A 20,817-nucleotide genomic window follows, 5' to 3' on the forward strand; every position below is an offset into this window, starting at 1 on the left:
GAGGGAATTTCTCATTTCCTCTGTAAGAGTTTCAAACATTCTCCTGAAGTTATTTTTTTAAGTCATTTTCTTCTGCATCATCTATATTTGGTTGTTCAAGTTTTGCTGTTGTAGGGCCTCTAGATTTTACTGGGGTCGTGTTGCTCTTTGTGGTGTTGCATGTGTTCTTATTTTGTCTACTCATCTTTTCCTCTATTTAGTGTGGTTGAGGCTGTCGGTGATTCTGGTGATTAATCTTCTAGGTGCCAGTAAATCCAAGGCTCAAATGGTTGTTCCTTGTGGTACAGTCAGTGCCACGATTCTAGTTACGCCATTGGTCACTCCGTGTTCCTGGAGGTCGCTCAGTGCTCCCTGGCTTTGCTCCGCTCCTGTGGAGTTTCCTGTCTCAGGCCTGCTCTAGCCTAGGTTGTTGGCTCAGATCTGTTTCTGTAAATATCCCTGGTCTGGATACGCCCCTGCAGAGGTCCCTGTCTTGGGGTTGGTCCTGTAAAGGTCTCTGATCTACTCCCTTGGAGTTCCCAGACTCGAGTGCGCCCAAACTTGTAGAGAACCTGGCTCAGGCCTACTACCTTAGAGGTCCCAGACTCACACTTGGTCCCGCAGAGATCTCTGATTCCTGCCTACTCCCCTTGGAGGTCCCAGACTCAGGCCCAGATTTGCAGAGGTCCTTGCTCAGGCCTAGTTCTTCTGAGGTCCTAGACTCATGTCCAAACCCATAGGGGTCCTGGCTCAGGGCTACTCCCTCAAAGGTCCCAGATTTAAGCCCGGACCCACAGTGGTCTCTGGCTCTGGCCCACTTGCTCAGCAGTTGCTCCCCTGTTCTTGCTCCTGTAGAGTTCGCTGGCTCAGTCCTGCCTCTGCAAGTGACCCTGATCTGGATCTGCTCCTTGTTCTCCTGGAGTTCACTGTCCCAGGTCCACTCAGTCCTGCTCTTTTAGAGTTTCCTGCCTCAGACCTACTCTGGCCTAGGTCGCTGGCTCAGTCTTGCCCCTATGGAGTTCACTGCTTCAGGCCTGCTCATGCCAGGTTGCTGGCTCAGTCGCTGGCTTGTGGAATTTCCAGTATTTATTTTTATTATGTCTACCCATTGTGGTCCTATTTCCCTCCTCAAGAGCTAGTGCTGATCATTTTTAGTGAATTTTGCTATAGTTAACTGTTGAAGAAATGCTAATGAAATAGTTCTCCTGTATCCTTGAAGCTCAAAATTAAGATGAGAAAATCTCCACACTTAAAAGGAATTTTTAAAAAGCAGAACTGTACATATATGTCATGAAACATTGAAAAAAAATATTGAATAAGGTCCAGATCACAAATACAATGAAAATTTATTTATCAAGGGGCTGGTGAGATGGCTCATTGGTTAAGAGCACTGACTACTCCTCCAGAGGACCTAGGTTCAATTCCCAGCACCCACATGGCAACTCACAGCTGTCTGTAAATCCAGTTCAAGAGAATCTGACATCATTATACCAATGTGCATGAAATAAAAAGTTAAATAAAGTTTTAAAAAAAATATTTATCAAAGCAGAGAGTGGGTGCCTTTATTGGGGAAGATTTGTGGGAAGGGGTGAATATGTTGCTTTGAATAGTGAAGAGGAGTCTTTTTGTTCAGGTTCAACAATGATTTAAGAGAGATCATAAGCAGTTGGAGAAACTAAAACCATTTTTATAGGGAAAGTAATGTTCAAAGTGGATTTTGAAAGATAGTGAAACTTTTTGGTAGGGATAAAAGGGTAACTGTAGGTAACACTTAGTGTAGCAGTTACCAAGTTATATCACAGAATGTTTTTGAATGAATGCATTTTTATTAGGACATGGCCATGACATTTATTTATGTACAGACATATATACATATATTCATGCTACAATAGTAGAATTGAAAAATTGAGACAAAGGTGGAGGCTGGAGCAATAAGCTTAGCAGCTGAGAGCACTGACTGCTCTTCCAGAGGACCTAGGATTGATTCCCAGCACCCACATGGCAGCTCACAACTGTCTGTAACTCTGGTTCCAAAAGATCTGACACCCTTTTCTGGCCTTCAAGTTCAGTACATACACAGTGCACAGACAGACATGTAGGTAAAACACTGGTACACATACTTTAAGTTGAGACAGATCATATGGCTTACAATAGCTGAAATATTTACTCTGGTTCTTTGCAGAGAGTTAGCTGTTCCCTGTAGGTAGATTCTACTTAAGAAGGAAAGTGTTATTGATGACTATTGCAGAATGAAAAGGAGATATTCTTGTGGGTTCATTTAGCTATAAAAGAGTGGCTAATGAGATTAGCCTTGAAGGAATACAATGGAGAGATTGGAGTGAAGGCTATTCTGCCAGGACAGTTGTAGTTCAGTAACACACAGAGGTGATGTATCCTTAATGGTATTTTTCTAATTTCCCTCGCTAGCCAAGAAGGATCAAGAAGGTGGAGAAGAAAAGAAATCTGTGCAAAAGAAAAAAGTAAAAGAGCTAAAAGTGTTGGACTCAAAGACATCCCAGAATCTCTGTGAGTAATTCTTATGATTCCAGCATCTACTATTATGAAGGTGTGTCAGGGTCCGGTGCCCGTATAATACTGCCCCACAAAGGTGTTCCTGTAATAACATAATTTCTCTGAGTCTAAGGTCCCTTTGAGTGAAACACCTCTTGTTGGGTACCTGCTGTGTGCCAGGCAGAGCACAATGAGGCTTGAGTATCTCATCAAATCCTTCAGTAGCACAGCAGTGTTGACAAGTGTTCAGCTTTATGTCAAGCAGGTGAAGGTTTTAAGATTATATCTAGTTATAGAGCTAAGAGGACACAGGACTCAGGTTTTAGCCTCAGTTTCCTTTTTATTTTATTTTACTCAGGGTTGGGGAGGGACTCAGATGGGATCTTGCTGTATAACTTGGCTGTCCTTGAACTGACAGTCCTTATACTTCAGCCTCGGAGTGCTGGGGTTTTAGGTGGAAAGCATTGCGCCTGGCAAACTTCTTCAGCGTTCTTCTTTCCCTTGCATCAACAGGAAATCTCCCACAGGGTCTCAGCCTCAGTGCATTTCCTTCTACTTGCTGATAAGGAATGCAGCTGCTTTTGTGACTTCAGTTCAACTAATATGATTACATTTAGAATGAGTGAGGTAAATCTTGTACTGTCAGAGGAGGATCAGTAACCCCAGAAAATTAAGCATATGCTACCATATTTCTTCTGTTCTGACTTGCCCCTGGACTGAGAACTGCAGTTAGCGAGAAAATTCAGTTCGAAGGGCCTTCTACACTTGGAGAGCCTTCCACACGTTCACTCCAGCATGTCACACAAGTTGACATAGTTACTGCCTGACTTGTGGTTAGGATCAATGTTATCCTTGTTGTTGTTCATTTCAGCCATCAGTCTGTACCTCCTTTATGCTGAGTAATAGATACTAATTTTTTGGTCAACTAATATTTGAGAGTCTGGCATGTGACAGACTCTAGCTCTACTAGGTACATGCTAGCCATGTGCTGTATAAATGGAGGAGTATATATTCCATAAGCTCATTCATAATCTTATAGTTACTGTTTATTTTTCCACATGAGAAAACTAAAGTTCAGATATTATGACTTGTCCAAAATCACCCAAATTAGTACACATACCCATAGGTATTCAGAGTGATGTAGTAAGACAATAAGTCTTTGCGTGTCTGTCTGTCTGTCTCTGTGTATTTGTGTGTATTTTTTTCTTTACTCTGGGAGGTGGAGGCAGAGGCAGGCAGACCTCTATGATTTTGATGCCAGCCTGGTCTACAGAGCAAGTTCCAAGACATCCAGGGCTACACAGAGAAACCCAATCTCAAACCAAAGTAATGTTAATTTTTGTTCCTAAGAGTGTGTCTAGGAACATAAAGCATGAGTAGTTGTTATTTTAGAAAATAATAGAAGAAGGACATTAGTACATTATTATTCTCAATGGAATATTAAAATGGGAATAGTTTAGAAAGGAATCAGGTCATTATTTCTCCTTTATGACCCTCCCACTCATGTGAGTTCTTTCTTTCTTCTTTTTTTAAAAATATTTATTTATTATGTATACAATATTCTTTATGTTTGCCTGAAGGCCAGAAGAGGGTATCAGACCTCATTACAGATGGTTGTGAGCCATCATGTGGTTGCTGGGAATTGAACTCAGGACCTTTGGAAGAGCAGGCAATGCTCTTAACCTCTGAGCCATCTCTCCAGCCCCTTTCTCACTTCTTAATAAGTCTGTTCACTCTGCAAAATGAAAGGAAAAAAAAGACCAAGGAATTAAGGGGTTGGGGGTGTCACTAGCAGTAGAATGTTAGCCTAGCACATCCTAGGCCCTGTTTCAATTCCTCAGAACTAGGGACGGAGGACATACAATTAGATTGTATTAGAATTGAACAGTCTGGAAGGCAGAAGTGCCTGTTTCATCCTAAAAATACAAAGCTAAGTCAGACAATCTCTGTCCTCTTGACTTATATGTCTGGTGAAGACAGGAAAAAAAGCAATGCCTGAAGGTGGCTGCTGCCATAAAGGTGTGTTAGAATACCTAGGCATGCACTAACAAGGAGTCTTCACGCCACATGATAAGTGAAAGGTGCTGTTTAAAGTGTTTTGAAGACCGGTCTAGAAGGAGTTAAGGGAAGAACTAGCTCACTTCAGGAGGGTTAGAGGACTGGGTGCTGTCTGAACTGCAGGTCATTTGGGGCTGTAGAGATGACTCAGTGGTTAAGAGCACTGACTGCTCTTCCAGAGGACCCAGGTTCCATTTCCAGCAGGGGATCTGACACCTTCACACCAGTGCACATAAAATAAAGTTAAATAAACCATAAAAAATATTTTTAAAAAAAAGAACTGCAGGTCATTACAGCGTGGGAGTTTCTGAGGAGATTTTAATCAGGCTGTTACAGCCTTTTGTTGGCTTTGGAAAGACTGCTTTGGCAACTGATTTTCAGGCTCAGTTTCTGAGTAGGAGAAGAGTAGGAAGGAAGACGAGCTGTTTTAAACTAATGAGATGATCAGGACCTAAGACTAAGGTAATGAGAAAGACAGAGTTCCTGGTGCTTGGAGAGGTGAAGGACAATGACGCTTGAGCAAATGTGGAAGCTGAGTGAGGCAAGTTCACAAAGAACAGAGTGGCTAGTAGATTTGAGTCAGGGATGACAAGATAGGACCTTTTACAGAGTGCACTTACTGGGTGCTGCCTTTGCATTGACTTTGTGAGGATATAATAGGTGAAAGTTCTACTACTGAAAAAATAGATCATTGTGTTTTCAAAATGCCATAAAGGAGAGAAAACATATGTTGATAATAGAAGTTTTTTTTTTTTTTTTAAGATAGACTTGACTGCATATGATGAAGGAAAAGGATGTTAGGGTCACCTTAAGAGCTGGCTATGTAACACACACCTTTAATCTCAGCATTCAGGCAGATCTCTAGGTTTAAGACCAAGCTGATCTATAGTTAGTTCAAGGTCAGCCAGGGATGCATAGGGCCAGAGAGAAAAGCTGGAGTGAGTAGTCAAGAGAAAGAGCTGCTTTTTTTTTTTTTTTTTTTTTTTTTTTTTGAGTGGGGGCGGATTGGTTTTAAGACAGGGTTTCTCTGTGTTAATAGTCCTGGCTGTGACGGAACTCACTCTATAGACCAGGCTGGCCACAAACTCACAGAGATCCGCCTGCCTCTGTCTCCCAAGTGCTGGGATTAAAGGTGTGCATCACCACCATCCAGCGAAAGAGCTGCTTATATAGACTTTATAAGTGTAAGTGTTTGGGCCTACATGTGTGTATGTGTACCTAGAGCCTGAGAAGGCCTGAAGAGGGTGCTGGATCTGTATGAACTAGTGTTACAGGTGGTTTTGAGCTGCTCTGTGGATGCTGAGAACCAACCCAGGTCCTCTGCAAGAGCCGCCAGTGTTCTTAACCACTGAACCTCTCCAACCCCAAGAGAGGACTCTTGATAAAACTGAGGAGTCAAATTAGAACATGGGAGAACTGAAGAACATGGTGTGCTTCTTAGGAGTGGAACTTGACTGTTTTAAGAATGAACAGCTTTGTGGGAGAGGGTATCTAAACCAGAAGGTGGGTGGTTTTGAGAGTTCTGTGATCCAAGGCATGGTGTTTGTTGAACGTCTAAGCAGTAGAGCTACTGCATGGCATGGTGTGGCTTGTGTGTAGGAATGGGTGACAGTAGAAGCTCGAACATATGGCTCGGGCTTGAATTTCAACTACCTAGGCACAGTGGTCTTTCAGCACGGTCTGGAATGGAGAGGAAGATAAGGTGAACCTGTCTTTCTGTTTCATTCTCTGGCAGCAATCTTTTTGGGTTCCTTTCGCATGCCCTATCAAGAAATTAAGAATGTTATCCTGGAGGTGGATGAGGCTGTTCTCACAGAATCTATGATCCAGGTAAGCAACAAGGCTGTTCTGTCAGAGCTGGCTCCTCTGCACAGCTGTACACAGCCTCACCGCCTTGCTTGGTGAGCGGGAGCTTCTTTGAGCAGTTTTGATTCAGTGCTGGCTGACAAAGCTGTTGCGTCCCTCCCTGGTGGGCTGGTACCTCAGCAGACTCAGGAACCACCCCATCTAACAAGTCGCCCCACCCCGTGCTTCCTTCATTATCCCTGGCCAGAGTATGGAGCCTAGTCACAGTCACAATGCTCAGGCTTTCAGCTCACCCCACATTGCATTTACTCTCTTTTCCAGAACCTCATTAAACAGATGCCAGAACCAGAACAGTTAAAAATGCTCTCTGAACTGAAGGACGAGTATGATGATCTGGCTGAGTCAGAGCAGTTTGGCGTGGTGGTGAGTGAGGCCTGTGGCAGTGCACTCTTTTCCAATTCCTTATTCCCTTCCCTCTGGAGACCAGCCTGGTTACTTGATCTTTGTTTCTGATCTGATTTGAATCTTTTAGTCAATCAATTTCTCTATGTCTCCCCTTTCCCGCCTCCTTGCTCTGGAGCTACAATCTCCCAGAGGAGGCTCAACCTGTATCTTTTGGTATCTCTTCTCCATTAGCTCCATAATGGAACTTCTTGCCTTCCTCACTAGATGGGCACAGTGCCCCGTCTTCGACCTCGCCTCAATGCCATTCTCTTCAAGCTACAATTCAGTGAGCAAGTTGAGAATATCAAGCCAGAGATCGTGTCTGTCACTGCTGCATGTGAGGAACTGCGTAAGAGTGAGAACTTCTCCAACCTCCTGGAGATCACCCTGCTTGTTGGAAACTATATGAATGCTGGCTCCAGGAATGCTGGTGCTTTTGGCTTCAATATCAGCTTCCTCTGTAAGGTAAACCATGGGGTTAGACAGGATGACAGAGGGAAGGCTACTGGAGCCCAGTATTGGCCTAAGGCGATTTGGGACAAGTAATGATTTCTCCTCTCACCCCAAGCTCCGAGACACCAAGTCTGCAGATCAGAAGATGACATTGTTGCATTTCTTGGCTGAGTTATGTGAGAATGACTACCCTGATGTCCTCAAGTTTCCTGATGAACTTGCCCATGTAGAGAAAGCCAGCCGAGGTAAGGTAGTGTAGAGAAAGCTAGAAGGTGCTTCTGGGCCAGCAAGATGGCTCAGTAGGTAAAGATGCTTATTGCTAAGCCTTGCAACCTGAATTCAGTCACTGGGACCAACATATTAGAAGGAACAAAACAACTCTCACAAGTGGTCCTCTCACCCAAACACACATATACACACACACACCACTCAAAATACACGGATGAATATAATTTGAAAGTTTTTCTTAAAAGGTGGTTCTGTGCCCTAAATGTCTTTATATGGGAAAAAAAAATAGGGCACTGCAGACTTTAAATCATTTTAAGTGAGAATAAAGGAGAGTTTAGGAATTTAAGGTGTCTAAGGTATAAGGAGGAGTGTGAAGCTTAAGACAACCTATGTACCAGTGGAAGGGTTTTTTCCCTGCCTTGGAATACTACATGCATATGCACAGGTGCTGGAAAGGCAGTTACTTTCAGTCTAGGTCCACAGCTTTTGTCATTCTGAAAGACAGACTGGATTAACAAACAGAGGGTCCCATTGTCTGGAACTAGACAAAACACCACACCGGGTTAAAATGGGACAGATATCTACCCTGCTTCTGGGTTCCTACCTATGTCTCCTTCTGAAACCCTGTTACCTGAAATAAATGAGACCAAGGTCTTAGGGGACCCATGGGTTCTTTTAAAATGTTACAAAGTCTGCTTCTGTTAGTATGTACACTGTATGAAAGTTGGAAGTTCAGTTAGCAAATAATCAATGCTTTTACTGCAAAGATCAAAACCAGCGTGTGACTCAGAGAAAGAAGCATGTGTAGGCTAGAGGAGCATACATAGATAAGAAAGGGAAGTACCTAAGCAGGGTGACTGCAAGGTGAGGCTAAGAGAGCTTGTGATGGTCAGTAAGTTCTTCTGTTTCTCTCCTGTAGTTTCTGCTGAGAACTTGCAGAAGAACTTAGATCAGATGAAGAAACAGATCGCTGATGTGGAACGTGATGTTCAGAACTTCCCTGCTGCCACAGATGAAAAGGACAAGTTTGTTGAGAAAATGACTATATCCTTTCTGGAGGACTTGAATCCCTAGGAAGGGAAAGTCTTCTCTGAGGAGTAGGATAGATGATGGCAATATTTAGTTTTCACTTTGAATTTTTTCTTTCCCCTAAGTAAACTTAATGTAGAAGGGAATGCAAACCTTGCAGATAAACTACAAATCCCTGAGTGCTTACTCTGTTCCATTCCTGTTATAAACATATCCACCTTCACTAAAAGCCTGAGTTCCTACTCTGCTCCTTGCTGTACCAGTACACCCTTTCACAGAGCCAATCACTACCACTTTCTGATTCACACTTCGTTGTTTATTTAACATAGAAACTACATCATGTACTTTATCTGCATTTGTCTCAGCCTTGTGTCTGTAATAGTCTATGCAGCTTCTACTATATAGGTAAGCCATAGCTTATGGTTTGTCACTCTGTATATTTAGAATGCCTCTGTTCTCCGTCATGAGCAGTACTATATGGCGTTCACTGCACAGCCCATTCTACATCTTTGAGTGCTTCTCCTGCCTGGCTCTGCTCTTGGTCTTGGTCCTTTACACCCTGGCTGCACAGCTTTGTGAAGGATGCACAGGAGCAGTATAACAAGCTGCGGATGATGCACTCTAACATGGAGACTCTGTATAAGGAGCTAGGCGACTACTTCGTCTTTGACCCTAAGAAATTGTCTGTGGAAGAATTCTTTATGGATCTGCACAACTTTAGGAATATGTTTTTGGTGAGTATGGGTGAACTGCTAATTTTTCATTGGGTTCCTGATTGTTATTGGTGGGTTTATACATGCCCACATATCCTCCATCTGGTTTTGTCTGTCCATCCCCCACTCTGTGTTTCAGCAAGCAGTCAAAGAAAATCAGAAGCGCCGGGAAACCGAAGAAAAGATGCGGAGAGCAAAACTAGCCAAGGAAAAGGCAGAGAAAGAACGACTGGAGAAACAGCAGAAGCGAGAGCAGCTCATAGACATGAATGCAGGTGGGAATGTGAAGGGGTTTCAGGCAGGCGTCTCTGTCTAGAACCTAGAACTACACAGGATGGCAAATGGTTTTTGGCAACCTTCTACCTCCAACCTCCTGGTGCTGGATTTTAAGATGTTTAATTTTTTCCTCTCCTTTGTGGGCTCTTGGAGTATGTCTTATCGCTCTTGTGATTTGGGGATTGCTGTCCCACGTACTCTTTGCTTCTGCCTGTCCAAAATGTTTCCTGACCTGTTCTCATTCTTGCTGTTAAATGTTTAGGTTTCCAAAATCTTTGCCTGACTCCTCCCATCTTGTAGTAGCTCTTCTTTCTTCTTATTTCACCCGCACGGTGTTCCTATTACCTCTTAACATATTGTATGCACATCTGAAAGACCATAAATGGATTGAATTTCTATTAGGGGGTGAAAAGCTGGCCACCCTCTTTCTCCATCAGAAGCATGTCTTTGTTTGAGCATATGGTCTCAATTACTGGCCCTCTGTTTCCTGTCTCTGCTTCTTTCCTGTGGAGGATTCCCTGCCCCCCACTACTCCTGTGGGCAGCGGAAATACAGTAAGCAGCATATGTAACACATGGCCCCGGCTGATCTGAAGGGCAGTGAGCCTCTGGAGTGAGGGCTTTTTGGGGCTGACAAGTTTTAAAAATTTGCTGAGCACAAACAGTAGAGACTAACAAGGTGGTTAACTAACAAGTCCAGAGACCTTCAGGGTAGTTCCTTTACCTTTTATTCCCCTAACTATGTTAAAATTTACACCAAGCATCCATCATTTCCCTCCCTATTTTCCCTGGGCCTCCAGGGCTTTTCCACTTCTTTATTAAATAGGATGTAATGGGAGCAAGGTAGCTTTGGGATAAGCAAAATAGCTTTGGGATAAGGGCCCAGCCAGCAGGTGGCGTAGTGGACCTTACCCTATTCTGAGTGCAAATGGAATTGAATGTAGGTCAGCTGCACTGATGATGTTCAGACAGCAGGTGGCGCAGGCAGTAATGGGCCCTAGTCTTTAGCTAGTAGCCAACCAGCTCCTTGGGATTTCAGTTTCAGATTTCACTATCCTGAGCTGTTGCCATGGAAACTGAGCCTGGCTAGAACTGGGATTGTACATTAACTCTTTGCATTCCAGCCAGGCTACTTTCAGCTTTTACATGCAGAGCTGTCTTCAAGGAAGATACAACCACTGTAAGCAGTAGTGATGTGAAAAAGTCTTGACCCTCGGGCTCTCTTCCTTTAACCCTCCTCTGAAGCCTAAGCCCTCAGTGGTTCATGCAAACACTGGGACTGATAATTGTTACAACAATTGCTTTCCACCCCCACGTCCCCCCCCCCACACACACATACAGTACTTCCTATGTAGCCTGGGCTAGCCTCGAACTTCCTCTTCCTGTTTCCAACTCCCAAGTAGTGGGAATATAGGCATGGTCACCTTGCCTGTCATAGGTGCCTTTTGGTTTATAGCTGTGGTCTCCGCTTACGCAGGTTAGACAGTCCTAGGAGTCTGCTGGTCCTGATTGGTGTGAGCGGGCTGGCACTGCGATAAGTGCCCCAGGGCTTGCCTAGCGGGCAGTGAGTTTTCAACACACACATAAAGTAAACCCGAGAGGGTGAACCTTTCTGTCTGTTTTGAGCTGCCAGCCAGTGGGGGAGCGGGGAGGGACAGCCATTCAGCAGCCATGCACTTCATGCACAGCTTGGTGTTTGCTATGCTGATCTGGCTGAAGAATTTACACCTCTGCCTTTGTCCATGACAGAGGGAGATGAGACGGGTGTGATGGACAGTCTTCTGGAAGCTCTGCAGTCGGGGGCAGCATTCCGACGAAAGAGAGGGCCCCGTCAAGGTAAGTAAACAAATGGAACCCAATTGGGTGTTGGAGGGGGTGTGGGGCCTCTGCTCCTGATCATGCTAGTGGAGGGCTGAAGAACAGAGTGATGTTCCAGGGTTTAGAAACTTCCCATTTCTGCACTAAGAGTGGATTATCTAGGCCTCTTCCTTTCACATTAGGAAGTCCTCACTAGGACCCTTTGGAGGCCTAGACGTGTGATAGCTTCTTTCTGTCAAAGGGTAAGAGCTACTACAGAAGCATCTTTGGCAAAGTTAAATCCTGGCCCCCATTTTTTGGCCACTCTGTAGACACATCTGCTATGAGCTTCACTTGGAAACTGCTGTAGAGAGAAGATGGCTAGATAACGGTGATGCTTCTGGACCTCCAGTGCTGACACACCTGGAAGGAGGACCCTAGCAAGGTGCAGATCATACTAGCCCATATAAACTCAGTGTCCTACCTCCAATGGTCTCAGAAGGAGAAGTGGGTATGAAGGAAGGGCTTAGAACTCTGGTTAGGACTTGTAGTTTTACAAATAGGCCTTTGTGTGGAAAGCACAGCTAACAGCACTCCTTGGGTATTTAGTTTTTGTAGAGGTTCTCACGGCACTGTTTTCTGCCCATCAAAAGTACCATGCATCTCACTGTGCTGTCTCCATGAGCATGTCTCCAGCCTGCTTCAGACTTTTGTGGGGAATTCCCTTCTAAGCTTTTTCCTGAGGAATTGTACTAGAGACCCAGATGCTTCCTGTATAAGCAGCCAGGCATCAGTGACTTCCCTCTGCTGGGGATGCCCCATTCTCTGTTGCTTTCCTAGTGAAAAACCAGGACTTGCTAGTAGAGAAAAAGATTTTTTCAGAACTACCTTTTCAGTAGAGTACCTGATTTTAGTCAGAGTACTCTCTCCCATTTAGAAAGACAATTCTAGGGGAGTTACTGGAAATACTAAAATCAAAAGAAGTTGAAAACAAGGACTGCATAGTTTATATCCGCTTCAGCTTGTAATCTTGTCTTTCTGATCTGGTTTACTAAGATTACCAAACATCTGGGAGACCCTCTAAAACATTTCTAGTTACACTGTGAGCTTTTTAGACTTGGATACTAGCACATCATCTAAAGGGTGTGGCCTTGCATCAGGCATAACAGAAAGTGACTTCAGAGTATCTTACCAAGGATTAAAATCTTTTCTTCAAAGAGAAAGACTGGAGTTTTGAAGGCCCCATTCTCAAAGTCCAGAGGTCCCAGGGGTCACAAGCTCCCTCCAGGACTGCTGGACCTAGCTGCTCTGCTTTTTGTCTGGCTGCCTCTTGACTGCCCCCATGAAGCAGTTCTCAACCTTCCTAATGTTGTGACCCTTTAACATGGTTCCTCGTGTTATGGTGACCCCACCAATCCTGAAATTATTTTGTTGCTACTTTATAGCTGCTTGTTTCGTTCCAGGCCGCTTAGCCCCAAAATAATCGCACAGAAACCATATTATTTAAATCACTGCTTGGCCCATTAGCTCTAACTTCTTATTGGCTAACTCTTAACATCTTAATTTAACCCCTTTCTATTAATCTGTGTATTGCCACATGGCAGTGGCTTAACCGGGTAAAGTTCCCAGTGTCTGTCTCTGGTGGTAGCTCCATGGCTTCTCTCTCCGCCTCCTTTCTCCAAGCATTCACTTTAGTTTTCCCCGCCTAGCTCTGTTCCCCTATAGCTCTGCTGTAGGCCCAAAGCAGTTCCTTTATTTATCAATGGTAATCACAGCATACAGAGGGAAAACCCACATCACTGTTATTGAATCATAATGTAAATATTGACATGCAGGATATCTGCCATGTGACCTCCAAATGGGTTAAGACCCACAGGTTGAGAAGCACTCCTCATGACAAGTACTGAGAGCCAAAGAACCAGAAAACTGTTGGGCTCATCTGCCTTACAGTCTTTCTCTTTCCCAGAGGCAGCTGTCTCTATTCAAAGACACTAGATTTTTCCCTAGAGCCTCCAGGAATGCTAAAATCTTCCAGTCTCCAGAGACATGAAGGAGTGACCCTACACAAAGACCCATTGAGGACTTGGAAGAGGAGCATTACTATCAGGGCTGGTTCATTAAAAGTACCATGTCAATTGCTGTGGTCTGAAGGGTGTGGGAGAACAATGGCTTGAGTGTCAAGGGGAAGAATCCTTGTGATTGTATTACAGCTCCTATTTCCAGCTGTGATTGAGTCAGCTTGTGGTTTTAATGACTCAACTTTATCTCTAAGCCAGAATTGTACGCAGGCCACTTACATACTAGAATGAAAGTCAGGAAAGAAATCTATTTCACTGAAGTCTCTGCTGTCTCCCAGATTAGTACAAGCTCCACTTAAGCTAATCGAGGTCTGTGTTAGAGCCTTGAGGGACTAAAGACCTTTCTATTAATTAGTATACACCCTGCTCAGAGGCAGGAGTTAACATGCTTTTAAACCCAAGTGGGTCTCCAAGTTCAAGACCAGCCTGATCTACAGAACCAGTTCCAGGACAGCCAGGGCAACACAGGGGGTAAAAAACACAGGATTAAGATCCTAAACCAGAACTGAATCCAACTTTTGTAAATCCAAGTCCAGGGCTCCTCCTACTAAGCCTGCATTATTGGACAGGAAATGACAGTGACTTCTATTTGGGCCAGAAAACTCTGGCATAGGATATTACAAAGAGAGTTCTGGGAATGGTAAAATTATGCCGGGGAGGTTTTCTGATGACCCCCCTTGTCTGGAAAGAGTGTTCATGTATCCTTACTCTCCCCAATTTTGTAAAAAATAGGACAAGAGATATAATTAGTATGGTTTCAGACAATGATGAGTTATTAGGATGGTAATGACTGTCCCATCTGTCCCAGTTTCCTCTTCCCCGAGGAAGCCTATTAACACGAACACTTCCTCTTTAGTTCATAGCTGGTGTCTCAGGATTTTTTCCTGATCCATTGCACTTTTTTTAATTGAGTTGTGCTCTTAGTATTACTTATCAGGTTTTACTTACATGTTTGTTTAGCCTTACCTTCTATGAGTCTAGATTTGACTATTTTCTCATACTCCACCTCTATACCCAAATCTGTGAGTCCATTATCCTAGTTAGTAATTGTCCCAGAAACTTCATAGTCAAACACTGATCTGGTTCTATGGCTACTGTAAGAACTGGGTAGTCTTAGAGACAAAGGAAGTCAATTTTCCTGATTGTTTAGTCTGCTTAGCATAATAGTGACCCTAGAGATAGATCAAAAGTTGGGATGCTGGAGTTCCCTTGGTTTCATCAGTTGAAATAAGAACTTTCTCATTCTTAACCTTGGACCACTTCATGTCCATCCTTAGTGTACCTACTTTTAAGGCTTAAAAAGGAAATTGTGCTGTTTTCTTCATCTGCTATGTTCCCTTGGTTTTTAGGAAATATGTAATGAATCAAAAATCTAGTGAGTATAGAAATATCCTAAAACTGAATTAAGTACAACAGGGAATCTTAGAGGAAACAGCCAAAGAAAGCAGCAGTTTAGGGCTTGCTGCCCTGGAACTCTAGCTTCTGTGTTGCTTACTCCACAGCAGGTATTAGAGTCGGCAGATGCTTCAGCTCACCCACTAGAGTTAGATGGATGTGCACATGTGTATACATACACATATGTAGTTGCAGTGAAGAGATATTGAACAACCATTTTTCTGGGCATGACAGTGGGATCCTGGAGAATTGAATGCTTCCAAAAAGAGAGTTAAAGAAGCACATAAGAGGAGAGACTAAAAACGTAGGGAAAGCACACACTTGTCTTCATACATCAGTTAGTGAGGCAATGGTTTGTTTTCACAATCCAGCATCCATCTAACTTGGTGAAGCCCCTGAGGGTGTAGGTCTCTTATACATATACGCACCTGTGATCTCTACCCAGATACCCCATGTGCTGTCAGCAGGATTTTTACTGTTCTTTCTCCTCTTGGTAGACAACCCTTTGAGCCCTTGGGAGGAGGAGGAGGAGGAAGAGACCTCTAAATTGGTAATCTGTGGGCAGATTGTGTGTTCCCTGCCCTGTGGGCAGCTTCTGTGTGTGTGTGTAAAAACAGTAGCTTTCTTTGGGTCATGGCTCTGCCCTGATACTGCCAGTCCTGGACAAGGCTTGGGCTCTTTGCTTGATTTGGCTTCTGCCTACTTAAAGTTTTTTGCTGCTCCAAAGCGGACACCTTGTTTGTGCCCCTATGAACTCTACCTGCTCGTGACCGAGTCCTGCAGCCTTCATTAGGGAGTGCTGCTGTACTTGTTGCTGGTTCTCTGAGGTTTAGCCATTGCTTTCTCCACTCCAGTTTTCCCTAGGTCCCAGGAAGGGTTTTTGGATATTTTTTTATATGCTCTCACTGTGTAGCCCTGGCTTTTCTGGAACTCTCTATGCAGACTAGGTTGGCCCAGAACTCACAGAAATCTATCTGCCTGCTTCAAACTCCCAAGTGTTGAGACTAAAGGTGTGGGCTACCACACCCCAGCTTTTATTTTTTATTTTTTATTTTTTATTTTTTATTTTTTTTAATGTCATCACTCTTATATACAGTTTTGGGACTGTCACAAGACTGTGCAACTGTTACCATTGTTATATTTCAGAATATTTTTTCATCATCTCCAAAAGAAACCCCATATCCATTAGCAATTACTTTTTAACTTATGCATAAAAGTTGTACATATTTTTCTGGAGTATCTAACAGTGGTTTAGTGCATATACAAACCATGTAGACCAGGCTGATCTCGAGCTCACAGAGATCTACCTGCCTCTGCCTCCTGAGTGCTGGGATTAAAGGTGTGTGCCACCACCGCCAGGCTCAAACCCTTCTTTCTCTAGTGAGTTCTCCCCTTCACCAGTTCTTGGTATTGTTGTTGTTTTTAAATTTTTGTGTGTATGTGCATTCATACATGCATACACATGACGTGGCTCAATACCATGCTCAGAGTCAGGTACCTTTACTCACTGAGCCATCTCATTAACGACTTGAACTTTAATTTTTGTAGTAGGAATGGTGGGCTGCTTCCCGCCGCCCGCCAGGCTAGCTTTACCCGAAATAATTACACGGAAACTGTATTCTTTTAAACACTGCTTGGCCCATTAGTTTCAGCCTCTTATTGGCTAACTGTCACATCTTGATTAACCCATTTCTAATAATCTGTATAGCACCACGAGGTGGTGGCTTACCAGGAAGGATCTTAACCTGCGTCCATCTTGGAGAGGAGAGCTATAGCGTCTGCCTCACTGCCTTCTTCCTCCCAGCATTCTGTTCTGTCTACTCTGCCTACCTATGTTCTGACCTATCAGGCCAAGCAGTTTCTTTATTAATTAACCAATGAAAGCAACAGAAATACAGAAGACTCTTCTCCATCAAATTTTAAGTTAAAAACTTTGGTAGGAGCAAGGGGTATTTGTTCCTCCATCTCTAGTTGCTTATTTAGAAATTTTTGTTGTTTTAAATTTCATTTTACATTCCAACCACAGTACTCCCTCCTGCCTCACTTACTTAGAAATTTTGAGACAGGGTCTCTCATAGCTAAGGCTAGCCTCTAAGTTTGCTGGCCTTCAACTAAGAATTCTCCTGCCTCAGCCTCCCAAGTACTGGGATTGCATGTGTGAGCCACCATGCCGTCTTTTCCTGTTATTCTACCTTCTATCTCTGTGAATTTCTCTTAAGTTGGGCACTTGCAGGAATCAGTTTATATAATATAGCATTTTATGTCTGACTTTTTAAAACCCCTGGTTGCTCAATATATATGCAGTCTCTACATACTGCTTAAAACAGCATGGAACTAGATGGTTGTCATGTGATGGGCATGGTCCTAAGAAGCTGTCTTCCTGTTGAGGATACTGGGGTCCCAAGTATGGATTTATAAATGAGCAGGAGAGACTTGGCTAAGATTTCTTTCAAGGATTTCCCTCTTGGTCGTTCTTGGCATTCTCTGGTATACATTTTACTACTTCACTCCTGTGTGTGTGTGTGTGTGTGCATGCACACGTATGTTGTACACCTTGAAGAGGTGTGGGCTTTGGTTGTTGAAGAAATGCATGGGAATGTGATGACAGTGGCTGCACTCCTGCAAGAAACCCTCACAAGCCTGAAGGCTGCCTCAGTCTTACCCACATGCTTTCTATGGAGTGCCTCGAAAAATAATCCTATGTGTTAAGCTCCAACATGCTTAATTCCAACAAACCTAAATGAGAAAAGTGGGCTTTGAGTACTCTGTTTCTCTTGATATGTGACTTAGCCAACACTTAAACCCAGTTCTTTTTTCTTTTTAAGATTATTTTTATGTGTATGAGTGATTTGCATACATTTATGTGTTGTATCCCATGTATGCCTGGTGCCCATGGAGGCCTGAAAAGGGCATTGGGTCCCCTGGAACTGAAGTTATAGATGATAGTGAACTGCCATACAGGTGTGGGAACTATACCCAGGACCTCTGCAAGAGCAGCCAGTGCTCTTAACTGCTGGGCCATTTCCCCAGTCCCTCAAGTCCTATTTTGTCTAGCTGTATCCAAGCCTTCATATTTGCACCAGAGTCTATTTTACATTGAGTCTCTGCATGGCTTCTGACTGAACACCTGCTGTAAAATTGTAAAGAGATTAGAAACCAGACTTGTGAACAGGATCTCATGTTTTCTCTTGTAGTCAACAGGAAAGCTGGGTGTGCAGTCACATCTCTGCTAGCCTCGGAGCTGACCAAGGATGATGCCATGGCTGCTGGTTCTGCTAAGGTGCCCAAGAAAAGTGAAGGAGTCCCCACAATCCTTGAAGAAGCCAAGGAGCTGGTTGGCCGTGCAAGCTAAGCTGGGCTCTATGGCCATTGCTGCTCCTAAGTGAAGCCCAGACTGTCTACCTGCAGCATGTGCCTAAACGGTCAAGGGAACATCCCTCTGCAGTGGCCACTCCATCACCTGACCCTGATTTTCTGTCTGGCCTGCTGCTCTCTGAACATCACACACAGCTTCAGCTTCCTGGAGGCCAGAAGGAAAGGGCAGTGTAGGGGTGGCCTGAGCCCAGCCCAGCCAACCCTGGCTGTGGTATTACCAAAGCAGGGTCCGTGTGTGCTGCCTTAACCCTGTCTCCTCCATGTTATCCAGAGATCCTGGCCTCAGACCGAACCCAGCCTGCTTTCTCAGCCCCACTTCCTAGTGGGCCTTCCCCTAGGTCAATCTTGCTGGATTTGTGCTTTTCTTTTGTGGTTTCTCTGGCCCTGAGAATAGCATGGGACTTGTGAACCTTTGGGCTAGATCCTTTCGCTGCTGTCACCTCTGCTTTTCCTCCTGGCAGTTATTTATTACTAGTGCTGTGGCATTGGGAACTGCTTCTGCAAAAGCAGGAAGCAAATCCCATCCTTACCCCCACTTTCCTGGGAAAAGTCTCCCAGGCAAAGGGTCTCAACCACTCTCCTTGTTCCACTGTGGCCCAGGTCTGAGCCATAGGCAGGTAGCTAGGGCATAGCAACAGTGTGGGGCCCGCCCCCTGCCCGCTGCCATGCTTTGTGCCCTTGCCTCCCTGGGCCCTCTGCACCAGCCCTTCCCCCACCTCCACCCTGCAACTGAGCCCCCCTCCCCTATGCCTTCCCCAGAGCTTTGGTGCATCTCATTTGGAGTGTGGGCTGTAGTGTGACCATCCCAACACCTCACCCCCTCCATCCAAGGAAATGGGAGGTGGAGCCTCCTGGCTGAGAACATGTTTTGCAAATGGATCTATTTTTATATGAAAAAATTTTTTAAGAAAATAATTTTGGTCCATTCCCCCTCCATAATAAAAGAGGCTTTGATGGTAGGTTCAAGTATTCCTGGGGTCAGTCCTGAACATGGTCTAGGTGTTGGCCCCATCCCTCAAGACTTAAACCCTGAGGCCAAGGCAGACCCTTCCCTAGCATCAGTTCTGGGGCAAGATCATTTGTCTGGTTGGGCTGGGCTATACCGTAGGATAGCAAGAGCTCCAATCCTGTGTTTTCATGAATGTATTAAATTATCAAGCCAAACGTGCAGATGCTAAGTGGATGCTGAGAAGTGGCACAGGGTTGTACCTCCCCACCCCCACTCTGAAGTATAGAAGCAACAAGTCAGACTGGGTGGCCCAAACCTCAGAAAGCTCAGATTCTCTGACTTAGGGTCACTTTCTTGTCCTTAGCCCCTTTCATTTTCCCCTCTGATGCTACAGAGAAGGAATGATAGATACTGTCCAGGCTTGACACAGGATTCGAGTTGCCAGAGCATGGGGGAGTTTAGGAAATGCAAGGGCCAGTACAGGCCCTTGTGTCCAGGGAGGATGGTTTGGGTTGCTAGAGCTCCTGGGCTACTTCCTGAGAAGACTGATGCAGGGTCTGGTTCTTACCTGAGCCACCTCCTTGCTAGCTGACATCTGGGACTTTGACCCTTTTCTTTTTTAATCACTTTTGCTAAAATGCATTTAATTAAAAAAAATTTTTTTTTTAAGTAGAGGGGGCAAAATGCAAACTCCTTGCCTCTTGGGCTTCTGGGATGTCATCACCTCCAGTTTGATGGATTTGTTTCCAACTGTCAATAAAGCATTGAAACAGAACCTCCCTCCAGCCTCCTTTGTAAAACTCTGAAGTGGTTCTTTTCACTGTAGTAGTCTGGGCATCTCTTCAGTGATTTTCCAGTCAAAAGCTAACCAGTCTAGCAGACATGAGCTTGGGCATGATGAATGCATGTGGTTTCTGCAGTCCAGGGCCCCCTTTCAGGGCTGTTTTCCCCGTTTACTTCCAGCTTCTTCCCACACTGTGACCCTTTGGCTTGGCTTGGAGCCCTAATTTTTTATCTCATGTCCAACTCCCCACTTCCCCAGCATCTCCAGGTTTCTGGCCAGTACCTATGTCCTCCATCCCTCATCAAGTTAGAGGGACTCAACTCAGATTGGGATGCTGAGTCTGCCCAACCTGGGTCAGAAGCCCCAGGCAAACACCAGAGGACTTGACACTAAGCTAGGCTTGTCCAAGCAAGTTGTAACTCCCATAAAGACACCTTACAGTGAGCCTGCCAGTGATAGACAGGGCGGGCCTTTGGACAGCCCTTTACTAGAAATAAAAACCTTTTAAATAGCTCCTGGACCTGTGCAGCTGCTACCCTCTGTGGCAGTGGCCGGAGGTGTGGGGGTGGCTACCTGCCTCTAAACCCTAGAGGCTGTGCGTTTCATCTCATCTTTTGGGGCCCACACACCAATTAGAGGACCAACCACAGCTGCTCATTGCCCCGCCGTCAGCTGCCTTGCCTGGAATAGAACCCAGGCACCTAGCACTCCTCCCTCCCCAACACCAGGCTCGGAGAAAACCCTGCTCTCTCAGCAACCTCACACACCACCACCCTTCCCACGCAAAGTCGCCAGAAAGGTTTGGTTTCCATGGCAACAGATCAGGAGGTGGCAGAACTGGTAACCAGAATCCAAGGGAGAAAGCCCAGAAAATGCTCTTCTGGCTCTTCGATAGGCATGCCCTCACTGACCCTCCTGAAAACCTGTGGTGTCTTTTTGTCAT

The 20,817-nt window shown here is 44.7% G+C and overlaps 1 protein-coding gene across 1 annotated transcript; it reads left to right on the forward strand.

Annotated features, from left to right (window-relative positions):
- Positions 1-2,406: 2,406 nt before the first annotated feature.
- On the forward strand, positions 2,407-19,865 carry LOC148120005 (protein diaphanous homolog 1). Its single transcript, XM_087896095.1, has 10 exons — positions 2,407-2,505; positions 6,284-6,378; positions 6,676-6,777; positions 7,024-7,263; positions 7,367-7,496; positions 8,399-8,523; positions 9,078-9,242; positions 9,361-9,496; positions 11,246-11,332; positions 17,961-19,865. Exons 2-10 carry the CDS (start codon positions 6,307-6,309, stop codon positions 18,116-18,118), a joined length of 1,215 nt encoding a protein of 404 aa, XP_087752221.1. The 5' UTR covers positions 2,407-2,505; positions 6,284-6,306; the 3' UTR covers positions 18,119-19,865.
- The last annotated feature ends 952 nt before the right edge of the window (positions 19,866-20,817 follow it).

Source organism: Myodes glareolus, chromosome 13, assembly GCF_982192425.1.
Source record: "Myodes glareolus chromosome 13, mMyoGla1.1, whole genome shotgun sequence".
NCBI classification, from domain to species: domain Eukaryota; kingdom Metazoa; phylum Chordata; class Mammalia; order Rodentia; family Cricetidae; genus Myodes; species Myodes glareolus.

What these genes read in the sequence shown, in the direction of transcription:
- LOC148120005 (XM_087896095.1), top strand. Translation starts at nt 6,307, where the DNA reads ATGCCCTATCAAGAAATTAAGAATGTTATCCTGGAGGTGGATGAGGCT. An exon ending in ATATCAGCTTCCTCTGTAAG is followed by an intron (nt 7,264 to 7,366) that starts GTAAACCATGGG and finishes TCTCACCCCAAG; the next exon opens with CTCCGAGACACCAAGTCTGC. An exon ending in GCTCATAGACATGAATGCAG is followed by an intron (nt 9,497 to 11,245) that starts GTGGGAATGTGA and finishes TGTCCATGACAG; the next exon opens with AGGGAGATGAGACGGGTGTG.